The sequence below is a fragment of the Pecten maximus genome, chromosome 11 (assembly GCF_902652985.1).
Source record: "Pecten maximus chromosome 11, xPecMax1.1, whole genome shotgun sequence".
Lineage (NCBI taxonomy): Eukaryota > Metazoa > Mollusca > Bivalvia > Pectinida > Pectinidae > Pecten > Pecten maximus.
In genome coordinates, this window is record NC_047025.1 from 16,946,441 (window position 1) to 16,965,274 (window position 18,834).

An 18,834-nucleotide genomic window follows, 5' to 3' on the forward strand; every position below is an offset into this window, starting at 1 on the left:
ACTAGATACCCCTGTAGATTTTCTATATGCTAGATACCCCTGTAGATTTTCTATATACTAGATACCCCTGTAGATTTTCTATATGCTAGATACCCCTGTAGATATTCTATATACTAGATACTCCTGTAGATTTTCTATATACTAGATACCCCTGTAGATTTTCTATATACTAGATCCTCCTGTACATTTTCTATTTAAACACCCCTGTACATTTTCTATATACTAGATACCGCTGTACATTTGAGTGTTAGAAACACTGTGTTCACACTTACTGTTTGTCCTCAGCAATATTGTTAATCATTTTCTCCTTTTCTGACACCAACAATCTCAAGTGGTTGATCTCCCTCTCATACTCCTTTTTCTGGTTATTAAAATTAACATCTTGCTCTTTCAGTCTGCAAATATAAACAAGTTGAGAATTTTAGCTGCATTTAAAAGCAAGAGCCTCAATGGCCCTGCATCATTCACCTGCCACTAATGCAGCTTTAAAGTTCATCTTTGAAAATAGGTCAAGGTCAATTATTTTAACAATATTGGAAACCATTTATCCCAGTATGCTACAACACATAATGTTCTTACCTTCCTGCGACTGTGTTCAGCTTAGCTGCTGCCTTCATCTTATATAACTGTAATGAAATGTGTAAGTTTAAGGATGGTTGTAAAGGAAGTTACATAATCTGAAGCGACTGTTTGAACAAGCCATAATTCAATACAATAAAGTCCCACCAACCTCTACTCTGCTAATCCCTTACATAAAAAATGATTTTCACATATAATCACTTTCCTTACATAAAAAATGATTTTCACATATAATCAATGTCATGATGACAAGTACATATGTAGCCACGTTCAGCGTGAATATCTGAGTTTCAACTCCATCAAAATTGTAAAAAATTCCTTTAATGAACTACACCTGGGCCCACCTGTAGCTGATTCTGCTCCCACTCACCTTTAACTTTTCCTCCATTTTGCCCTTGGACACATTACCACTCAGTAGTTTGTTTACAGCCTTTTTTGTCTCATTTTCCTGCTCTCTTGCCTGGAAAATTAAAATAAACTCTTCAATGTTGTGATTTTACAAACAGATGTCTGGAACACCAGTAATATCCTAACAAACTTGTTTTAGATATTGCTTTCAATTGTTCTGTGCTCAAATTGTCTCCTGTCTTTTTATATACTGCTATATGCTACTTATTATCTATATGATTATTAAATTCTTAGAAATATTTGGATATATGTACATGGTTGTCATTTAAATGAGGAATGGAGGGAGGTTGAGGGAGTAGGGGGAGGGGTGGATTTAGGGGAGAACAACACCGGGCACGTCCTTTAGGAGAATACACAACATCAAATCTGACCTGGTGTATAGAATATTGACAGCGGTGCAAATAAAATAAGGATGTTATGAAAAGTTTAATAACTACATGTAGTCATTAACTACCAGTCTGAAATGTATTATTATTTAACAAACCAAATGTTTAAGGCAGTATTAAACATATGGGCAACCTAGCAATGGTATTATCATTTGCTATCACCAGGCCCTAACACAAAACAATAATAAGGACTGGATACAGTACCAGTTATTATCTAGGAAGAACTTTACAAAGTGGTATATACAGCAAAAATTATCTTGGTGCAAGGATAAATACATTGGTGCAGACAGACAATATTAAAAACAGGACCAGAAACTCTCGCGGTCAACTGAAGTGAAGATACAGACTTATGTGAAAGTTTGGTGTCACAGAGATATATCAGAGCAAATTTAATTGATTGAGAACAGGTTTATAATCAGTAACATAATTATATTCTGAGTAAACTTTTCAACAATGATTTATCTAACAGAACTTACAATAGCTTCTCATTTAACTTTAGTTAGTTCTTGCCAATTTAGAATTTCCAATTAAAGTGATTAGGGGTGATCCGTTTCATTAGAAAAGGTCAGGACCATGTTGGTGTGAGTTTTCATTCATTAGGCATACCACCAGGGTCACAAACCAGTCTTTTAAACAAAAGATGATATTTTGGGTTATTAGATGAATTCATTAATATTTTCATTTTTTATTTTATTTTTTTATTAATATGTAGTGGGATTATTTGGCATTTTTGAGGAATATTCCGGCCTTTTTCCCGTTTTTTGGGATTGGGAAAAAGAACACAAAGATTTTTACATATTATGTGACCCCTGTGACCTTCATTGAAAGCAGGTCAACATTCTCTGGGTTATTCTGACAGCTGGACTATAAAATAGACCGGAGACAAAGTTTTAGGACAGTCACCCCATACCTGAGGAATTAACAGTAAAATCAGCCTCTGATCTATGAGAAATGAACACGTACCAGTCAAGCTGTGAAACATGTACAGTGGAACTTCGTTAACTCGAAGTCGACGGGACCACGAAAAAACTTCGAGTTATCCGAGTGTTCGAATTAAGCGAGTTATCGTTTTTGGTGAAAAGTTTGGTCAATATTTGTCAACATTATATAATCATTATAACTTCGCTCTGTCGCTCATCAGTTTAGTGTGAAGACTGGTCAATACATGTAAATATATATGTAATGTTTCGTTATGTCACTTGTTATTTGGTGTAGTTTTGCCGATATACAGTCACGATAAAGTTTCTTTCACTTAGTCATTTCAATAACGATCTGATGTGCAAGTCATGTTTGCAAAAGGTAAACGATAAAACGGAATTCGACAAAATAACAAGTTATTAATGTCAAAACAAATAACCGTTTAAGTTTAACAGATTGCATACAAAATGTAACAGAACCATTACCTTTATTGGACATATATAAAATACTGTTTGATCGGCCTACTTACTTTTTATTGATAACCACGCCATTTCCATGTGTATTAGCACCGGAAGTTGGGCTGCGCATGTGCGTATAAAATGTTACTGTAACTGAGTTGGCGTTTTATCCGATTTAATAGACAGCACTGACCGTTACAGTTGTACTCTGAACACCTCGGCAGTAATTACGCTATTGTTTCAGCAGTTTAAAGATTTAATAGGCGCCGGTGACTGTGTCATTCTACACCTGTAAAAACATCAGCCGGGTAGATCTACCGGTGTGTCAGAGATTAGTTCCGCTTGAGCGAACGGGTAGATGAGTTGTTGACTATCGTGTGTACTGATATCGGCGACCGCCTTGGGAAATTACCTGATGTAAGTAAAGCAGTACTTTTTATCACCAAGACTTGTTGTTATAAGATTCAACCGACAATTTCTTTTATGAATCTATGAAGCACTTATAATAGCATGTAGGTTAGTAGTGCCGATATGTTCAGTATTACAAACGGAATTTAGCTCTTAAAAAATGTCGGCGTTTGCCACCGATCGACGAAAATTATACTTCGAGTTATTCGAACATTTCAAGTAGGATTTTTATTGTTGGGACCAAATTTTTACTTCGTATTATCCGAGTTTTTCGAGTTATCCGAATTCGAATTATCCGAGTTTTTTTTACTAAGATAAAGAGAGAATTCGGCCGGGACCGGGGAGGTACTTCGAGTTAAGCGGGGTATTCGAGTTATCCGAGTTCGAGTTAACGAAGTTCCACTGTACATCATCAACATCCATTATACATGAAGGAGTATCTTGCCAGTCGTTTGTTAGTGTTTATGACATTGAATTCTGAACTAGGAGTCCTGATAAGAAGAAAATCTGGAAATGAAAGTGCTGATGAACAGACAGACATGATTTCTATAAAACACCCACATCACCTAACATACAACACATGATGTTCTTACCTTCCTGCAACTGTGTTTAGCTTAGCTGCTGCCTTCATCTTATATAACTGTAATGAAATGTATAGGTTTAAGGATGGTTGTATAGGAATAGTTACATAATCTAAAGCGACTGTTTGAACAAGGCATAATTCAATACAATAAAGTCCCACCAACCTCTATTCTGTCAATTCTCTTACATAAAAAACGATTTTCACATATAATCAATGTCATGATGACAAGTACATATCTAGCCATATTCAGCTGGAATATCTACAACTCCATCAAAATTGTAGAAGATTCCTTTAATGAACTACACCTGGGCCCAGTTGTTCGAAAGGTGATAAGGCTGATCAGAGTTTAACAACAATTTTTAAATGATGATAAAATAATTTCAGGTAAAACTTACTAGACAAACTATATGACTCTATAACACTCTTCAGTCTCTACCTTGCGTTCTGCCTATTTTAAAGTATATACACACTCTGGATTTGAAGTAAAGAAGAAATCAGACTTTCACTAATCAAGTGATTAAGCCAATCACCTTTCGAACTACTGGGCCCTGTAGTTTATTACACCTGTTGTTGATTACACCTGTAGTTTATCACACCTGAAGTCTATTACACCTGTGGTTTATTATACCTATAGTTGATTATACCTAAAGTGGATTACACTCCCACTCACCTTTAACTTTTCCTCCATTTTGCCCTTGGACACATTACCACTCAGTAACTTGTTAACAGCCTTTTTTGTCTCATTTTCCTGCTCTCTTGCCTGGAAAATTAAAATAAACTCTTCAATGTTGTGATTTTACAAACAGATGCCTGGAACACCAGTAATATCTGGACAAACCAGAAACTTTTTTAGATATTGCTTTCAACTGTTCTATGCTCAAAATATCTCCTGTTATTTTATATACTGCTATATGCTACTTATTATCTATGATTATTAAATTCCTAGAAATATTTGGATATATGTACATGATTGTCATTTAAATGAGGAATAGAGGGAGGTTGAGGGAGTAGAGGGAGGGGTGGATTTAGGGGAGAACAACACCGGGCACGTCCTTTAGGAGAATTCACAACATCAAATCTGCCCTGGTGTATGGAATATTGACAGCAGTGCAAATAAAATAAGGATGTTATTAAAAGTTTAATAACTAGTTATCAGCTACCAGTCTGAAATGTATTACTATTTAACAAGCCAAATGTTTAAGGCAGTATTAAACATATAGGCAACAGAGCAATGGTATTATCATTTGCTACCACCAGGCCCTAACACAAAACAATGATACGGACTGGATACAGTACCAGTTACTATCTATGAAGAACTTTACAAAGTGGTATATACAGCAAAATTATCTTGGTGCAAGGATAAATACATTGGTGCAGACAGACAATATTAAAAACAGGACCAGAAACTCTCGCGGTCAACTGAAGTGAAGATACAGACTTATATGAAAGTTTGGTGTCACAGAGATATATCAGAGCAAATTTGATTGATTGAGAACAGGTTTATAATCAGTAACATATATTCTGAGTAAACTTTTCAACAATGATTTCTCTAACAGAACTTACAATAGCTTCTCATTTAACTAAGTTCTTGCCAATTTAGTATTTCCAATTAAAGTGATTAGGGGTGATCCGTTTCATTAGAAAAATGTTGGTGTGAGTTTTCATTCATTCGGCATACCACCAGGGTCACAAACCAGTGTTATAAACAAAAGATGATATTTTGGGTTATTAGATGAAATCATTAATATTTTCATTTTTTATTTTATTTTTTTCTTAATATGTAGTGGGATTATTTGGCATTTTTGAGGAATATTCCAGATTGTTTGTTTTGCACTCTCACAGGTAAACATCTCCCCGTAAACTGTAGCTAACTGTTACAGTACCAGATTAAATAATTTTCTTTATCTAGATTAAAATCTCAAGATATACATAATATACTGGTAGAGACAGATACTTTACAAAATTTTACAACATCAAAATAAAAATTCATCTGTGATATCCTTACTGTGTCTCTGTAAATCATTCTGGTCACAAGCTGAAAAACAGGACATCTTTGTACTCTTAGGGTAGGTTTCTAAAACACTGACCATGTAGCTAGGTTACCTTGAAGTATTAGTACTAACTGCAAAGTCTGGCCAACACATTTTATAGAAAAACAGAAAAATGGAAAAGGCAAACACTTGATGTCGCTTGACTGTGACTGACATAAAAATTAACATGTTTTGTTGAAAGCCTTTACAAAACATGACTGGATAGGTCTCGTGACAAAGTAAACCCGACCGATATAGGAGGGATCCATATACTGACCGACGGAAGACTGACAAACAACTAACATACACAGAAAGTAATTCATTTCTCTCACTTGATGAGCCCTGTCACCAGTTGAGTAGGTCTGCTTTTTATGAATGAATACCTGCCACAGTATGGGTCAAATTTTATATCATCATGTAGATGATTGAATGGATCATTAATGATATTTGACTTTTCATACAATGTCATATCTTTACACATAGATATATCACTTACCACTTTAGCGTAAGTATCCCGCTCAAATGCCGCCTTCTCAGCCTGTAAACAAATCAAACACTTGTAAATAGCATTGACAGTGAATACAGTATGAGTACAGAATTTCCTACTTTATCCAGAGTAAAAATTATACTTAACACTCATATGATTACCGTAGAAACTCACCACTCGTATGATATTACACTAAACACTCACGGCACTCATATGATATTACACTAAACACTCACCACTCGTATGATATTACACTAAACACTCGCCACTCGTATGATATTACACTAAACACTCGCCACTCGTATCATATTACACTAAACACTCGCCACTCGTATCATATTACACTAAACACTCGCCACTCGTATGATATTACGCTAAATACTCACCATTTGTATGATATTACGCTAAACACTCACCACTCGTATGATATTACACTAAACACTCACCACTCGTATGATATTACACTAAACACTCACCACTCGTATGATATTACACTAAACACATGGCACTCGTATGATATTATACTAAACACTCACCTTTCGTATGATATTACACTAAACACTCGCCACTCGTATGATATTACACTAAACACTCACCACTCGTATGATATTACACTAAACACATGGCACTCGTATGATATTATACTAAACACTCACCTTTCGTATGATATTACACTAAACACTCGCCACTCGTATGATATTACACTAAACACTCGCCACTCGTATGATATTACACTAAATACTCACCACTCATATGATATTACACTAAACACTCACCACTCGTATGATATTACACTAAACACTTACCACTCGTATGATATTAAACTAAACACTCACCACTCGTATGATATTACACTAAACACTCACCACTCGTATGATATTACACTAAACACTCGCCACTCGTATGATATTACACTAAACACTCACCACTCGTATGATATTACACTAAACACTCGCCACTCGTATGATATTACACTAAACATTCACCACTCGTATGATATTACACTAAACACTCGCCACTCGTATGATATTACACTGAACACTCACCACTCGTATGATATTACACTGAACACTCACCACTCGTATGATATTACACTAAACACATGGCACTCGTATGATATTACACTTACCACTCGTATGATATTACACTTACCACTCGTATGATATTAGCCAGCTGCTCTTGTACAGTGTACTCCTTATTCTCGGACTGTTCCACGGCCTTTTGGAGGTACATGATTTTGGACTGGGCTTTCCTAAGGATGTTAAAACACATACAATTAAGTACAGAATTACATTGATTTGACCACTAGGTTAAAGTAAGTTTTATAATTGACATTACTGCTGACACTAGTGCTGAAAGGGACTAGGATACTATCTATGACTTTTTACAACAGGTTTTACCACTTACCGGACAGCCTTCTGCATGGCCTTCATTTCTGCCTGAATTCGTTTATTTTCTGCCGTCAGTTCCACATATCTGCCACTTTGTGCTTTCCTTTCTGCCTGTACAGCCTGGCAGAAATAAAACAAATTGTTAAAGAAATTAAAATTTAATTCAACACAAAACTTTAATGTCTATGCCCCTGCCTAATTTCTATAAACAAGCTTTGTGGTTTAAATAAATAAGGGACTAATAATACGCCTGCCATACAAAATCATTTCCAGAAATGAAAGCCAAATTGTCCTTGTTAGACTCGAAAAGAACATAATGCTGAAAACTTAGACAATATAAAGCACGTTATCGGACTGAACTGTAGACTACTGAAGAAACTTTAACTGGAAGGGTAGACGGACAGATAGACAAATGATACGTCTGTCGAAATTTGACGGGAGTATAAAAATACAATATTTTCATTCCATTGGACATTAGTTAGCAATAGCTATACATGTAATCTATTGGTGAGGCCCATGTTATGTAACCTGTCGTTTAGACTCTTTGTTACCTGTACTTTGATCTTAAGACTTTCCATTTCTTCCTTGTGAGCTTCATCTTTCTCTACTACACTCCTATAAACACAGATCATAAATATTTATCAGTCCTGTCTTAATTCATCTTACTCATCATCATCATCAATCATCATCATCATCATCATAGCCACATGATGAAATGTTTCAAAACAAACTATATTGATATCAACACTAAAGATATTAAGAACCAACATAATGTCAGGTACCTTAACAATTTTTGTCACTTGAACAAGTCAAGAACATACACTCACTTTAAAACAGTTGAAGTCATTTTGGGCCAAACAAAGAATTGTAGGTTAACTTCGGATTTATTGTAAGAAAGATGACAAAAAAGGCCTATTTCTTGCTAGTAAGATATCAACTAAATGGGAGGGCTCCTGGTTTGTCAACAGAAACTTTCAACAGAAAAGTTTTACTAATAATTCAAATAGTGCAACACAATAAGCCATGTTTTCTCTAGCAACCACCATTCATAGAGTTTTTGATTTCTAGAGTCTTCCCATAGAACACAATTACTGAGTGGGAGCTTCATTCATAGAGTTTTTGATTTCTGGAGTCTTCCCATAGAACACAATTACTGAGTGGGAGCTTCATTCATAGAGTTTTTGATTTCTGGAGTCTTCCCATAGAACACAATTACTGAGTGGGAGCACCATTCATAGAGTTTTTGATTTCTGGAGTCTTCCCATAGAACACAATTACTGAGTGGGAGCACCATTCATAGAGTTTTTGATTTCTAAAGTCTTCCCATAGAACACAATTACTGAGTGGGAGCACCATTCATAGAGTTTTTGATTTCTAGAGTCTTCCCATAGAACACAATTACTGAGTGGGAGCACCATTCATAGAGTTTTTGATTTCTAGAGTCTTCCCATAGAACACAATTACTGAGTGGGAGCACCATTCATAGAGTTTTTGATTCTAGAGTCTTCCCATAGAACACAATTACTGAGTGGGAGCACCATTCATAGAGTTTTTGATTTCTAGAGTCTTCCCATAGAACACAATTACTGAGTGGGAGCACCATTCATAGAGTTTTTGATTTCTAGAGTCTTCCCATAGAACACAATGACTGAGTGGGAGCACCATTCATAGAGTTTTTGATTTCTAGAGTCTTCCCATAGAACACAATTACTGAGTGGGAGCACCATTCATAGAGTTTTTGATTTCTAGAGTCTTCCCATAGAACACAATTACTGAGTGGGAGCACCATTCATAGAGTTTTTGATTTCTAGAGTCTTCCCATAGAACACAATTACTGAGTGGGAGTTATTTTACTGGTAAAATATGAGTAGCCCTAAGCAGTACTGACTTTTTGAGATCTGCTATGGTGTTGATGTAATCCTGTGCTGTGGACTTTTCTGGAGTTTCTAGCACCAATGCATCAAATTTGTTTTTTGTGTCTTTGTATTTTTTACGTAGGTCCTCCATTTCCTGATCCACTTCTGTCTTCTCTGCTTTCACTAGCACCAGTTGTTTTGATAACTTTGACACTGTAAGAAATTCATGATACTCAGATGTGGCAGAAATTATTTTAAATCAACAATGAAAAATCATCATTTAGTAGATATCCAGTGCAACATAAAGGACATGACTAAGTGTAAATAGAGTCAAAGCAAGCCAATTACAATGAATAGAGAATATCTAACAGTGTCTTCAGTAATACCAAATATATTTCACGAGTGTGGCTAATATTTTGATATTTTTCACGAGTGCGCAGCACGAGTGAAAAATATCAAATATTAGCCACACGAGTGAAATATATTTGGTTTTACTGAAGACACTGTTAGATATTCTTTTTATTACATTTTTTATCAACGAAAACCCTACCCCGTATGCTAACTAGGACTACAGCGATAATTTGTAAACAAAAAAGTAGTTTCCCCTGTCCAGGTGCTGACATATATGTCGGGCTTTCTGATTGGACAATTATTTTGGTATTTTCTAATCATTAATTTGATTGGTCAAATCAGCAAAAGCGATATTTTTCACTAGTGAAAAATATGATATTCTTCACTAGTGAAAAATATGATATTCTTCACTAGTGAAAAATATCACTTTTATAGAATGAATAATTTTTGATATTTCACTGGTAAAAATGTAATAAAACACAATATTTGGTACTTTCCTGGAATCAAACAAGTCACGGTAAGAACAAAATAATTTTAAAATCAATACCTGAAACATATAATGTATTCTTATGTCCTGATTAATCAATAAGGTTCTACTGTATAGGAAATTGAACACATTTAACCTTGATAAATTGCAATTAAAAGACTTTGACCTTGAAATAATCTGATACAAGCTTCCTGTTGATGTTTCCTTCTAATGCTTTTGACTTCTGATTTTGTTTCTTGACTATTGTTATACGTCATTCCATTCCTATTTACAAACGACATTAACACGTACATGTACCACTGTGACAGTACTTACCTTCCCGAACATGAGCCTGATGCATGTCTCGCGCCTTTTGGTCTTTCACCTCAACTTGTTCTAACAAGTTCTGATTTTCTTCCAGTACAAGTTTGGCATTGTCTTTGAGTTGGTCCCTTGAGGAAAGTGAAAATGGTTGATATGAGATAAAATATAAAATTTGCTTGCTTGCACTATTTAGGGGATACAGATAATGATAAAACATGGGTGTAAACACAACTTCTTCCACAATTCACAGGTGCACTTTCATTGTTTACTGGAAGTCATCAGCCTTTACCTAGCCAAGACTAAGTCTAAGACATTATGCACTTTCATTCTAAAATATCACTTACAGCATCACTTTATGTACTGACACACAATCATGTATGATTAAAGACAGATTAACAAGCATAGAGTTTTGCTCAAGTGATACATATCTCTTAACATACCTCGCTTAAAATAGTAACAGTGATCTTGACCGTAAAAACCTGAAACTCGTCTGAGATATAATGGTCCTTTATCATTGTGTGAAGTTTGATCAAACCCTCCCAGGTAATGAAACCGCTAGCTGCACTGACAAACTTTGGGATTACGTACGTATGTACGTACTTACAAGGAAGACGAAGAGGCAGTCTATAGTCCACAGAGACTGGGGACTCGTAACGCCAGCACATGTCAACAGATTACACCACTAACTTACCATTCTGTGACATCAATGGGGCCACGTTTCACTGCGTGGTCTAGTTTTTTGTGTAGTTGTTGGTTTTCTATAATGATATCCTCGGCTTGAATGCGTAATTTTTCTAGCTCTCCCTGTAAAAATAAAACAAATAATTTCTAATTTATTCCAAACATTCCAAACCAAGACTGTAAGAGGGTTTCATTAAATATTAACTTTTGTCATTGATGTTAGTATATTTTAACTGAGAAGACAAATTTACCTGATAGTGCTTCACGACGTCATCTTTCTCCCGGAGCCGGTCATCATAGGCGAGGAACAAGGGAGACAAGTACTGCACATTTATCTGAAGAAAAATATATTCTCTAGTCAATTTTAAACACAAAATTTCATCTAGTATGACTACTGTAACTACAAGTTTATAAAACTTCAATTATTGAAATATGCCACCGTTCTAACTTGATATCTCTTGAAAATCCTGAGAGAAGCTTCATAGCATAAAGCCTGTACACACACTTTTCATTAAAACCTGAAATAAGTGAATTATGAAAATATAAAACTTACAAGCCAAGAAGGAACTGGGCCTTTCTCTGGAAGTCCAAGCATTTCCCCTGTCTGAAAGAGAAAGTTTATATTATAAGATTGGCTTTGAGACGATCCCTACATTATATTTTAGGTGAAAAATGCCTATTTAAATGTCTGGTTTACATTGAACAGCAATTCAAGGATAGTAAAGCAATACAGGTATGATTAATCTTACTGTTGTTTTGTCCTATTACAGGACTTATTTCTAACTTCTGATACACAGATTAATGATACCACTTGAATACTAAATATAGAAGTCATAATTCCCAACTTAGATAATGGTATACTGTGCTACAGACAGCTAGTGGAGCCGAGCAACAAGATTGATTAAGATACCTTGCTACACAACTATGTCTATTAGATCTTACGACAAAGTGACAGAATAGCACACTATAGCCTTACTCCAACAATATTAGAGGATTATACTGCAAGAAATTTAAAACAGGTACCATGCTGTGATATATAGCTCCATATTCCTATACCTGTATGTATTATTCTCTCATTCAATAGGGAGAAGGTAACTGAGTGAAAATTATTATCTATAGTTCACTCAAACTATATGACATTAAATCACACGTCCATTAATGATGATAAATTGTCCAGGTTGCTAACCTTTTCGCCTGGTTGTATCGTCCTGTACTTGGCCTGGTAGTTACTCAGCTCGACACTGAGTCTGTGTACGGAACTCTTCAGTGTGTTGTTCTCCTCCTTCATGTCCTGTAGCTGTTTCTTCAGTAACATGTGTTTAGCAGTTTCCTTGTCTGTAGTGTGACAAACCAGAAATGTAAACAACAGGCATCGAAATATTTATAGCAATAAAACTTAATCAATTATTTATTTATTTATCTATTTTAACTAAAAGTAGTTTATCATAGAACCGTTTGGTCAGTAGAGGTTATTTATATTGATACGGGTTGGGAGATATACACTAAAGAGAGTACATCCTGTGACACTTGATTCCAATAGTTTTTTGTCCTATATACCCGAGACTCATACAAAAAATTCAAAGAAAACTTAAATATGTCTCGGTCCACAGTCACGCTGTCTGTAAAGGTTTTACAGGTTTTATAACAGTTATATACACAAAACATCAAAAAGATTGTCAATTAAGATTATGAATAACTAACTCTGTCTGGCTTCTATATACCTTCCCTTGACAATATCACACTTATCTACATTATGTTTCGTTATGTTCCACAAGACATCTACACACACTATCAGTCCTTCCACAAACTGTCAACCTTACATAAGTCAATTCAAGGTTTTCTTACCACAAAGTTAATTTCCCATAGAGTCCCTGATACTTCTTACAAAGAATATTGGACTTACAATCTATACATAGAGCACATCCACAAAGAGTACCTCACTGTCATGCTTTGTGTTGTAGTTATCAGACTTACCTCCCTTATCCAGGGCCTCGGAAACTTTCTGTAGAGAGGTGACAGCCCCCTCCAGCTCCTCGTTTCGTGACCTCAATAAAGTGTTCTCGCCCTCCAGACTCCGCGTCAACTCATCAACACTTCTAGCAGTGTTGGAGCCAGACATTGCTGACCGATGAGACATTGAACCTATAAAGTAGATCACCAAGAGGACATGTAACAATGACTCGAGGAAAACGAGACAATGATTCCAGGATTCTGCATTCACAAGACTTAATTCTTTAACTACTTCAGAAAATCTCAAATTACTGATTAATTTTTTACTACTTCAGAAGTATTTTTTCCTTTGTTGATAAAACAGTTCAATTATAACTCACCCAACCAACATAACAGTGTGAATTAGTTAATCTAACAATTTTATTGCAAACTAAATCACCTGAAAATCATTTGTTCATACTGTTCTTTTTTTTTCTAACTTCAAATCTGAAAAGTTGAAATTTTTGAACAAAATATTCATACAATAATTTGTTCTGTTTATACCCTTTCATAAGATAAATCTTAAAAAAAAAATTTGTTTTCTCCCTGTGCTATCAACATAACTTTTTATTAAATTATATTTAATGCTTTAGTCGGCTGACATCTCAGTTAAGTGTTAAGGCTCTGTACCAAACAGCTGTCCATAATGCTGAGATTGTCTAATCATTTAACAATGTTTGAGATTTTGTTTAACTTTAACACATTTCATATAAGAAGGGTCGAACTATTAATAAGATTCAATTGTATAATCCAGGCGAGACCAACACTGTTCTGTACCAATAACAGTGTAAACCTTATCACTACTGTGTGTACCTTCTCTGTAGTTATCAAACAGAAGCCTTCATATCAAATCATTAAGAAATCACCCAGTCATAGTTTTAAACCAAGAAACATGATTTAACCATCTGGAGGATTTGGCAAATACTAAATATGTGTATGTGCTCTGCGAGTTCTATATACATACATTAAGTAGACAGTAATGACAGGGTCAGACTAATACATTAAAGTTAATCGGACAAGAAATCTGCTACAATATCAGGTACTTTGTAACTCAACAATTATGACATTTTTGGTAAAAACATAATACATACATGATGAATACTAGATTGATATGTGATATGTAAGAGTATGATACAGATTAACACAGTGACTATTGGTCTTTACAGACATGATTAATTGTCAGTTACCCTTTACATGAGGAGTAGGTCCCATTAAGGAATCCCCCGTTTGGGCCTCCTCATTGATCAGATGTGCCCTTCGCTGGGACCCCTCTCCCCTCATAGGAGACTTGCTTTTCCTTGCAGATAGCCGCCCACTTTTAACACTGGTCTCATGAATGCTATCCTCTATAGGGTCAAGGTCACAAGACAAAGGTCAGAAAAGTTCACAACAAAAACGCAATCAATATAACAAATAATTCACAACAAATAACTCATGCACTGCCAACAGATCACATATATTTTGCCAATATTTTATAAATTTTTGTGAATGTCAACTGAGATAATTTTAAATGGAATTCAATAATCCTCTGATACCAATGAGGAAGGCATGGTCACAGACCTTACAGTGATAAATATTCAAACCCTAGCTGTACATCAATGTACTTACAATAATATTGATACCAATAATTACCCCTGACAAAATAGCAGTGATCTGTAACCAGCACATTTATCGTAAATAATCACTGTAATATGTAATGCCATCAATTTTTTTTTATTTCTGAGAGATGCTGATCAAATTTACCAGAATTATGTGTTAGAAATACCCGACATGATGTACACAATATTACAGAGGAATATCTACAGTATACAGCAGTATACAAGAGAATAAACAACAATATAACCTGTACAATATCAGACAGGGAATCATACAATGTATTCTACCGAGGTAATCAATGCACCTAGCCAGGATCACTGGGGGTGAGTCTGGGGCGAAATTTAGGAATTTCCCTGATGTTTTCACTGTAAATAATTCTAATCAACTGCATCCCTCTGGCTATTATTGTAAGTATAAAATGCATTAATTATTAGGCTGAATATTTATGAGTCATAATCAGAAAAATACTAAATTAATATAACCTTTCAATTGACATGTAACTTATTTCCTTTGTGTTTTTAATTTGAATTTGAGATAATATTGATTTTGTTTACAATCAGGAAATTAATATCCGAGATTGATAAAAATAAATAATTGAAACAGAAAATTTGAACAACATAACATGTAAACACCATACACCATACCAGGCATTATATCTTACATTGCTCACGTATACCATAGCATGCGTTATATCTTACATTGCTCACGTATACCATAGCATGCGTTATATCTTACATTGCTCACGTATACCATAGCATGTGTTTTATGCATCTTATTGAGCATTGTTTATTTACACCTGAGAATGCATTTTATTTTGTTCATAGCATGCATCTAATTTATCTTTGTTAGCATGCATCTTATCTATTGCTGGCCAGAGCATGCATTGTATTTATTGTTCACAACATGCATCTTATTTATCAATGTTCGATTGCCAGAGCATGCATTTTATTTATTGTTCACAACATGCATCTTATTTATTGTTGTTCGCCAGAGCATGTATCCTATTTATTGTTCATAGCATGCATCTTATTTATCAATGTTCGATCGCCAGAGCATGTATCTTATTTATTGTTCATAGCATGCATCTTATTTATCGTTGTTCGTCAGAGCATGCATTGTATTTATTGTTCACAACATGCATCTTAATACTTATTTATTGTTGTTCGTCAGAGCATGCATTTTATTTATTGTTCACAGCATGCATCGTATTTATCGTTGTTCGCCAGAGCATGCATTTTATTCATTCGTCATAGCAAGCATTTCTGTGATATATATGAGAATTTGTGTACATGTAACACCCCTTATCTCCCACACTAAGCCTACACACAACACTGAAGTGTTCAGTTTACCCTCAATGTTTTCACTCTCCAGAGGATCGCAAAATTGTACACCTTGATTTAATACAGTTTACATTTCAGTTCCAGGTAATTGGTGGTGAAATTTTGTTGAAAGATAAAAATGAATCAAAGATCATGCACAATTTCTGAAGTGAACTTAAATATTGCAGAGATGATTACTATCCCCATGTTCTTTTAATACTTCAGATTTAATATACTGTGAGCAATATAAGTATGCAATAAAAAGTATATGATGTTTGTCTGCAAAAATCTGTCATCTATATTGACTGTAAGTGCCAAATCAAGGCAGTTAACTCCCTAAAAACTCCTTGATTATACTTGTATGCATCATAACAGTGGAATCAAGATGAAATATCTTGATCAGTTAATGTAACAAGCTGTGACAATTAAACACTCTTTTGCTTGGCAAGTTTTTTAAAGCATGCAAAATACTGGTACAGTTTTCAATTACTGATTGTGTAATAATACAGTACCTCTGATGCTGGGTTCCCTCTCACTTCGGTGTGGAGCTACGGATTGGGGGTGTTCTATCGTTACCTTGGTAACCTAGAAGAAAAAATAAGTTTGTAATAAATGTATCCACATTTACATGGATTACATTCTGTATAATATGGTGCTGCGTTACAAAATCAAAATTCACTTTTCAGTTATCATGAATGATGAAAATTGTCCTTTGTGTATTAGAACCACATGCTGGGAGATGTACACAAAAATAGAGAGTAATTCTATAAATTGTCTTTATTTAAGATACTGGTAGTTAATAAATATTCCCGGTAGTCTCTACAACATTTGAAATAAGTGTAATTTAGTCTAACATCAATCCCAAAGTTAATTTTGAAGTAAATCTACACAGACTACAAGTACAGAAGGTCACTAAACTAACTCACTTACAGAATCACAAAACGATAGGTCAGGTCAATGACACAAAAATAATCGGGAAATGTAAACAAAATACATGTACATACATCAATTTTACAAAATGTCATGAAAAAATGAAATAGAAAAAAATTACAAGAGAATGAATGTGTTAATGGACAACCTGTATACCAGTAGGTTTTTACCAATTAATATGAAAATGTTCATTTATGATATAAAGCATCACAGCGTGTTTGTGGGATTTCACCGCAAGATGAAAGTGATAATGGAACAAGGTGAACCTAATCTACAGAACCAATTCCACAATACAGCACTCTCCACAAGTCCCTTATACAAGAGGCCCAGAGGGCCTGTATCACTTCACCTGGATATTTCTGTAATTATGGCCAAATACAGTGGACCCTCGATAATCCGAACACCTTCGTTCCCAGTCCAAACCGTCCGGATTACGAGTTTTCCGGACTGCCGAATTTCGTGTACCAGGTCAAAAAAATTGTCGTGTAAGAGTTATCTCCCTTGATTATATACAATCCGTGACGTTTCATAAACACGTCTAATTGTCAGACTTTTTAACAATAAATATACTTATGTTTCTGATATGATTCTTGTTTTGTTTTGTAGAAAGTAAAAAATAAACTATGTTTTTAAAAGAACATGTAAAGTGAAAGTTGTTTTATTTATAGCGGGCATATGTGACCTACAAACAACTCACATGTGTCACGTCCCGGAGGTTCACAAACAAGTAGAAATTACAAACGTTAAATACCTTAAATAAAATACCCGGATTTTACAACTTACCCTCAGTTCATGTTTCTTTATGATTTTTACGTACCAGAAACCCCAAGCTATATATTTAAAAGTACGCGACACCAGCGAGAACTACCCAAGATGTCCGAAAATTATTAAACCCGTATTCACTTAACAATGTGACGCTTAGTTAAGTATTTAACGACTATTGACTAATTTGTGTGTAATCAACCCAGTTCTTGTGATCACTGCTTAATACGTAAATGTGTATGTAATTAATAACATGCATCTTTCAATGAGTCGTCATTTCACGTAACGGTGTTACAAAGCCGATATCCGTGTTTACCCAATACAAGTGTTAATGATGTTAATTACCGATCATAAATTTATTACATGTATTTGAGATTGATTAATTATCGTATCACGTACTGTATGTTTGTGCATAAATTCTGTAACATTTAGGTGGTAGAGAAAAAGCAATGTACCGTTATAAAAACAAAAGCTAACTGTTACACATTGTAACACAGGTAAACACCCGGGGCTATGACCTGGCAGCGGTCGCTATGACTACGCACAGTGTCAAGCGATAGTCTGTACAGCTGTCGACATGGGTGACTTGCCCCGACATTTTTTTCTCCTTGTGGTGAAAAAATCGTCCGGATTATTGAGGGAAATTTACTAATGAAAAGTATGTTCCGTTCCCAAAATGGGCTTCCGGAATCCGAATCCGAATTTCCGGACTGGTGAGTACAAATAACGTTACAGAAATCCGTTCCCGTGCATTTCCGTCCGGACTGTGAGTTTTCCGGACTATCGGCGTCCGGATTATCGCGGGTCCACTGTACTGTAATTTAAGTTATATTTCCAATATTTTCCTACCTTTGAACTGCCTCTCCCAAAAATGGTTCAAAATAAACGTGAACCAAATCCTGTCATTCATGA

The 18,834-nt window shown here is 35.1% G+C and overlaps 1 protein-coding gene across 14 annotated transcripts in view; it reads right to left on the reverse strand.

The window, feature by feature from the left end:
- Nucleotides 1-18,834, reverse strand: part of LOC117338267 (centrosomal protein of 89 kDa-like) — a 47,477-nt gene that overhangs the window by 9,416 nt on the left and 19,227 nt on the right. For 6 of the 14 annotated variants that reach the window (XR_004534993.1, XM_033899542.1, XM_033899539.1 and 3 more), the window contains 18 exons: nucleotides 16,743-16,815; nucleotides 16,261-16,302; nucleotides 14,503-14,661; nucleotides 13,301-13,468; nucleotides 12,513-12,661; nucleotides 11,880-11,930; nucleotides 11,578-11,661; nucleotides 11,337-11,449; nucleotides 10,658-10,773; nucleotides 9,537-9,717; nucleotides 8,200-8,263; nucleotides 7,665-7,768; nucleotides 7,410-7,509; nucleotides 6,267-6,308; nucleotides 5,746-5,775; nucleotides 4,411-4,500; nucleotides 580-626; nucleotides 273-395 (listed from right to left, as the gene is read on the reverse strand). Coding sequence is in view for 13 of the 14 variants with exons in the window: in XM_033899542.1 (XP_033755433.1) it covers nucleotides 273-395; nucleotides 580-626; nucleotides 4,411-4,500; nucleotides 5,746-5,775; nucleotides 6,267-6,308; nucleotides 7,410-7,509; nucleotides 7,665-7,768; nucleotides 8,200-8,263; nucleotides 9,537-9,717; nucleotides 10,658-10,773; nucleotides 11,337-11,449; nucleotides 11,578-11,661; nucleotides 11,880-11,930; nucleotides 12,513-12,661; nucleotides 13,301-13,468; nucleotides 14,503-14,661; nucleotides 16,261-16,302; nucleotides 16,743-16,815 (1,736 nt within the window). In the remaining variant the exon portion in view is untranslated. Of the gene's footprint in view, nucleotides 1-272; nucleotides 396-579; nucleotides 627-949; nucleotides 1,040-3,750; nucleotides 3,798-4,410; nucleotides 4,501-5,745; nucleotides 5,776-6,266; nucleotides 6,309-7,409; nucleotides 7,510-7,664; nucleotides 7,769-8,199; nucleotides 8,264-9,536; nucleotides 9,718-10,657; nucleotides 10,774-11,336; nucleotides 11,450-11,577; nucleotides 11,662-11,879; nucleotides 11,931-12,512; nucleotides 12,662-13,300; nucleotides 13,469-14,502; nucleotides 14,662-16,260; nucleotides 16,303-16,742; nucleotides 16,816-18,834 lie in introns of all 14 variants that reach the window. The other 8 variants (XM_033899549.1, XM_033899547.1, XM_033899551.1 and 5 more) reach the window with 6 other exon arrangements.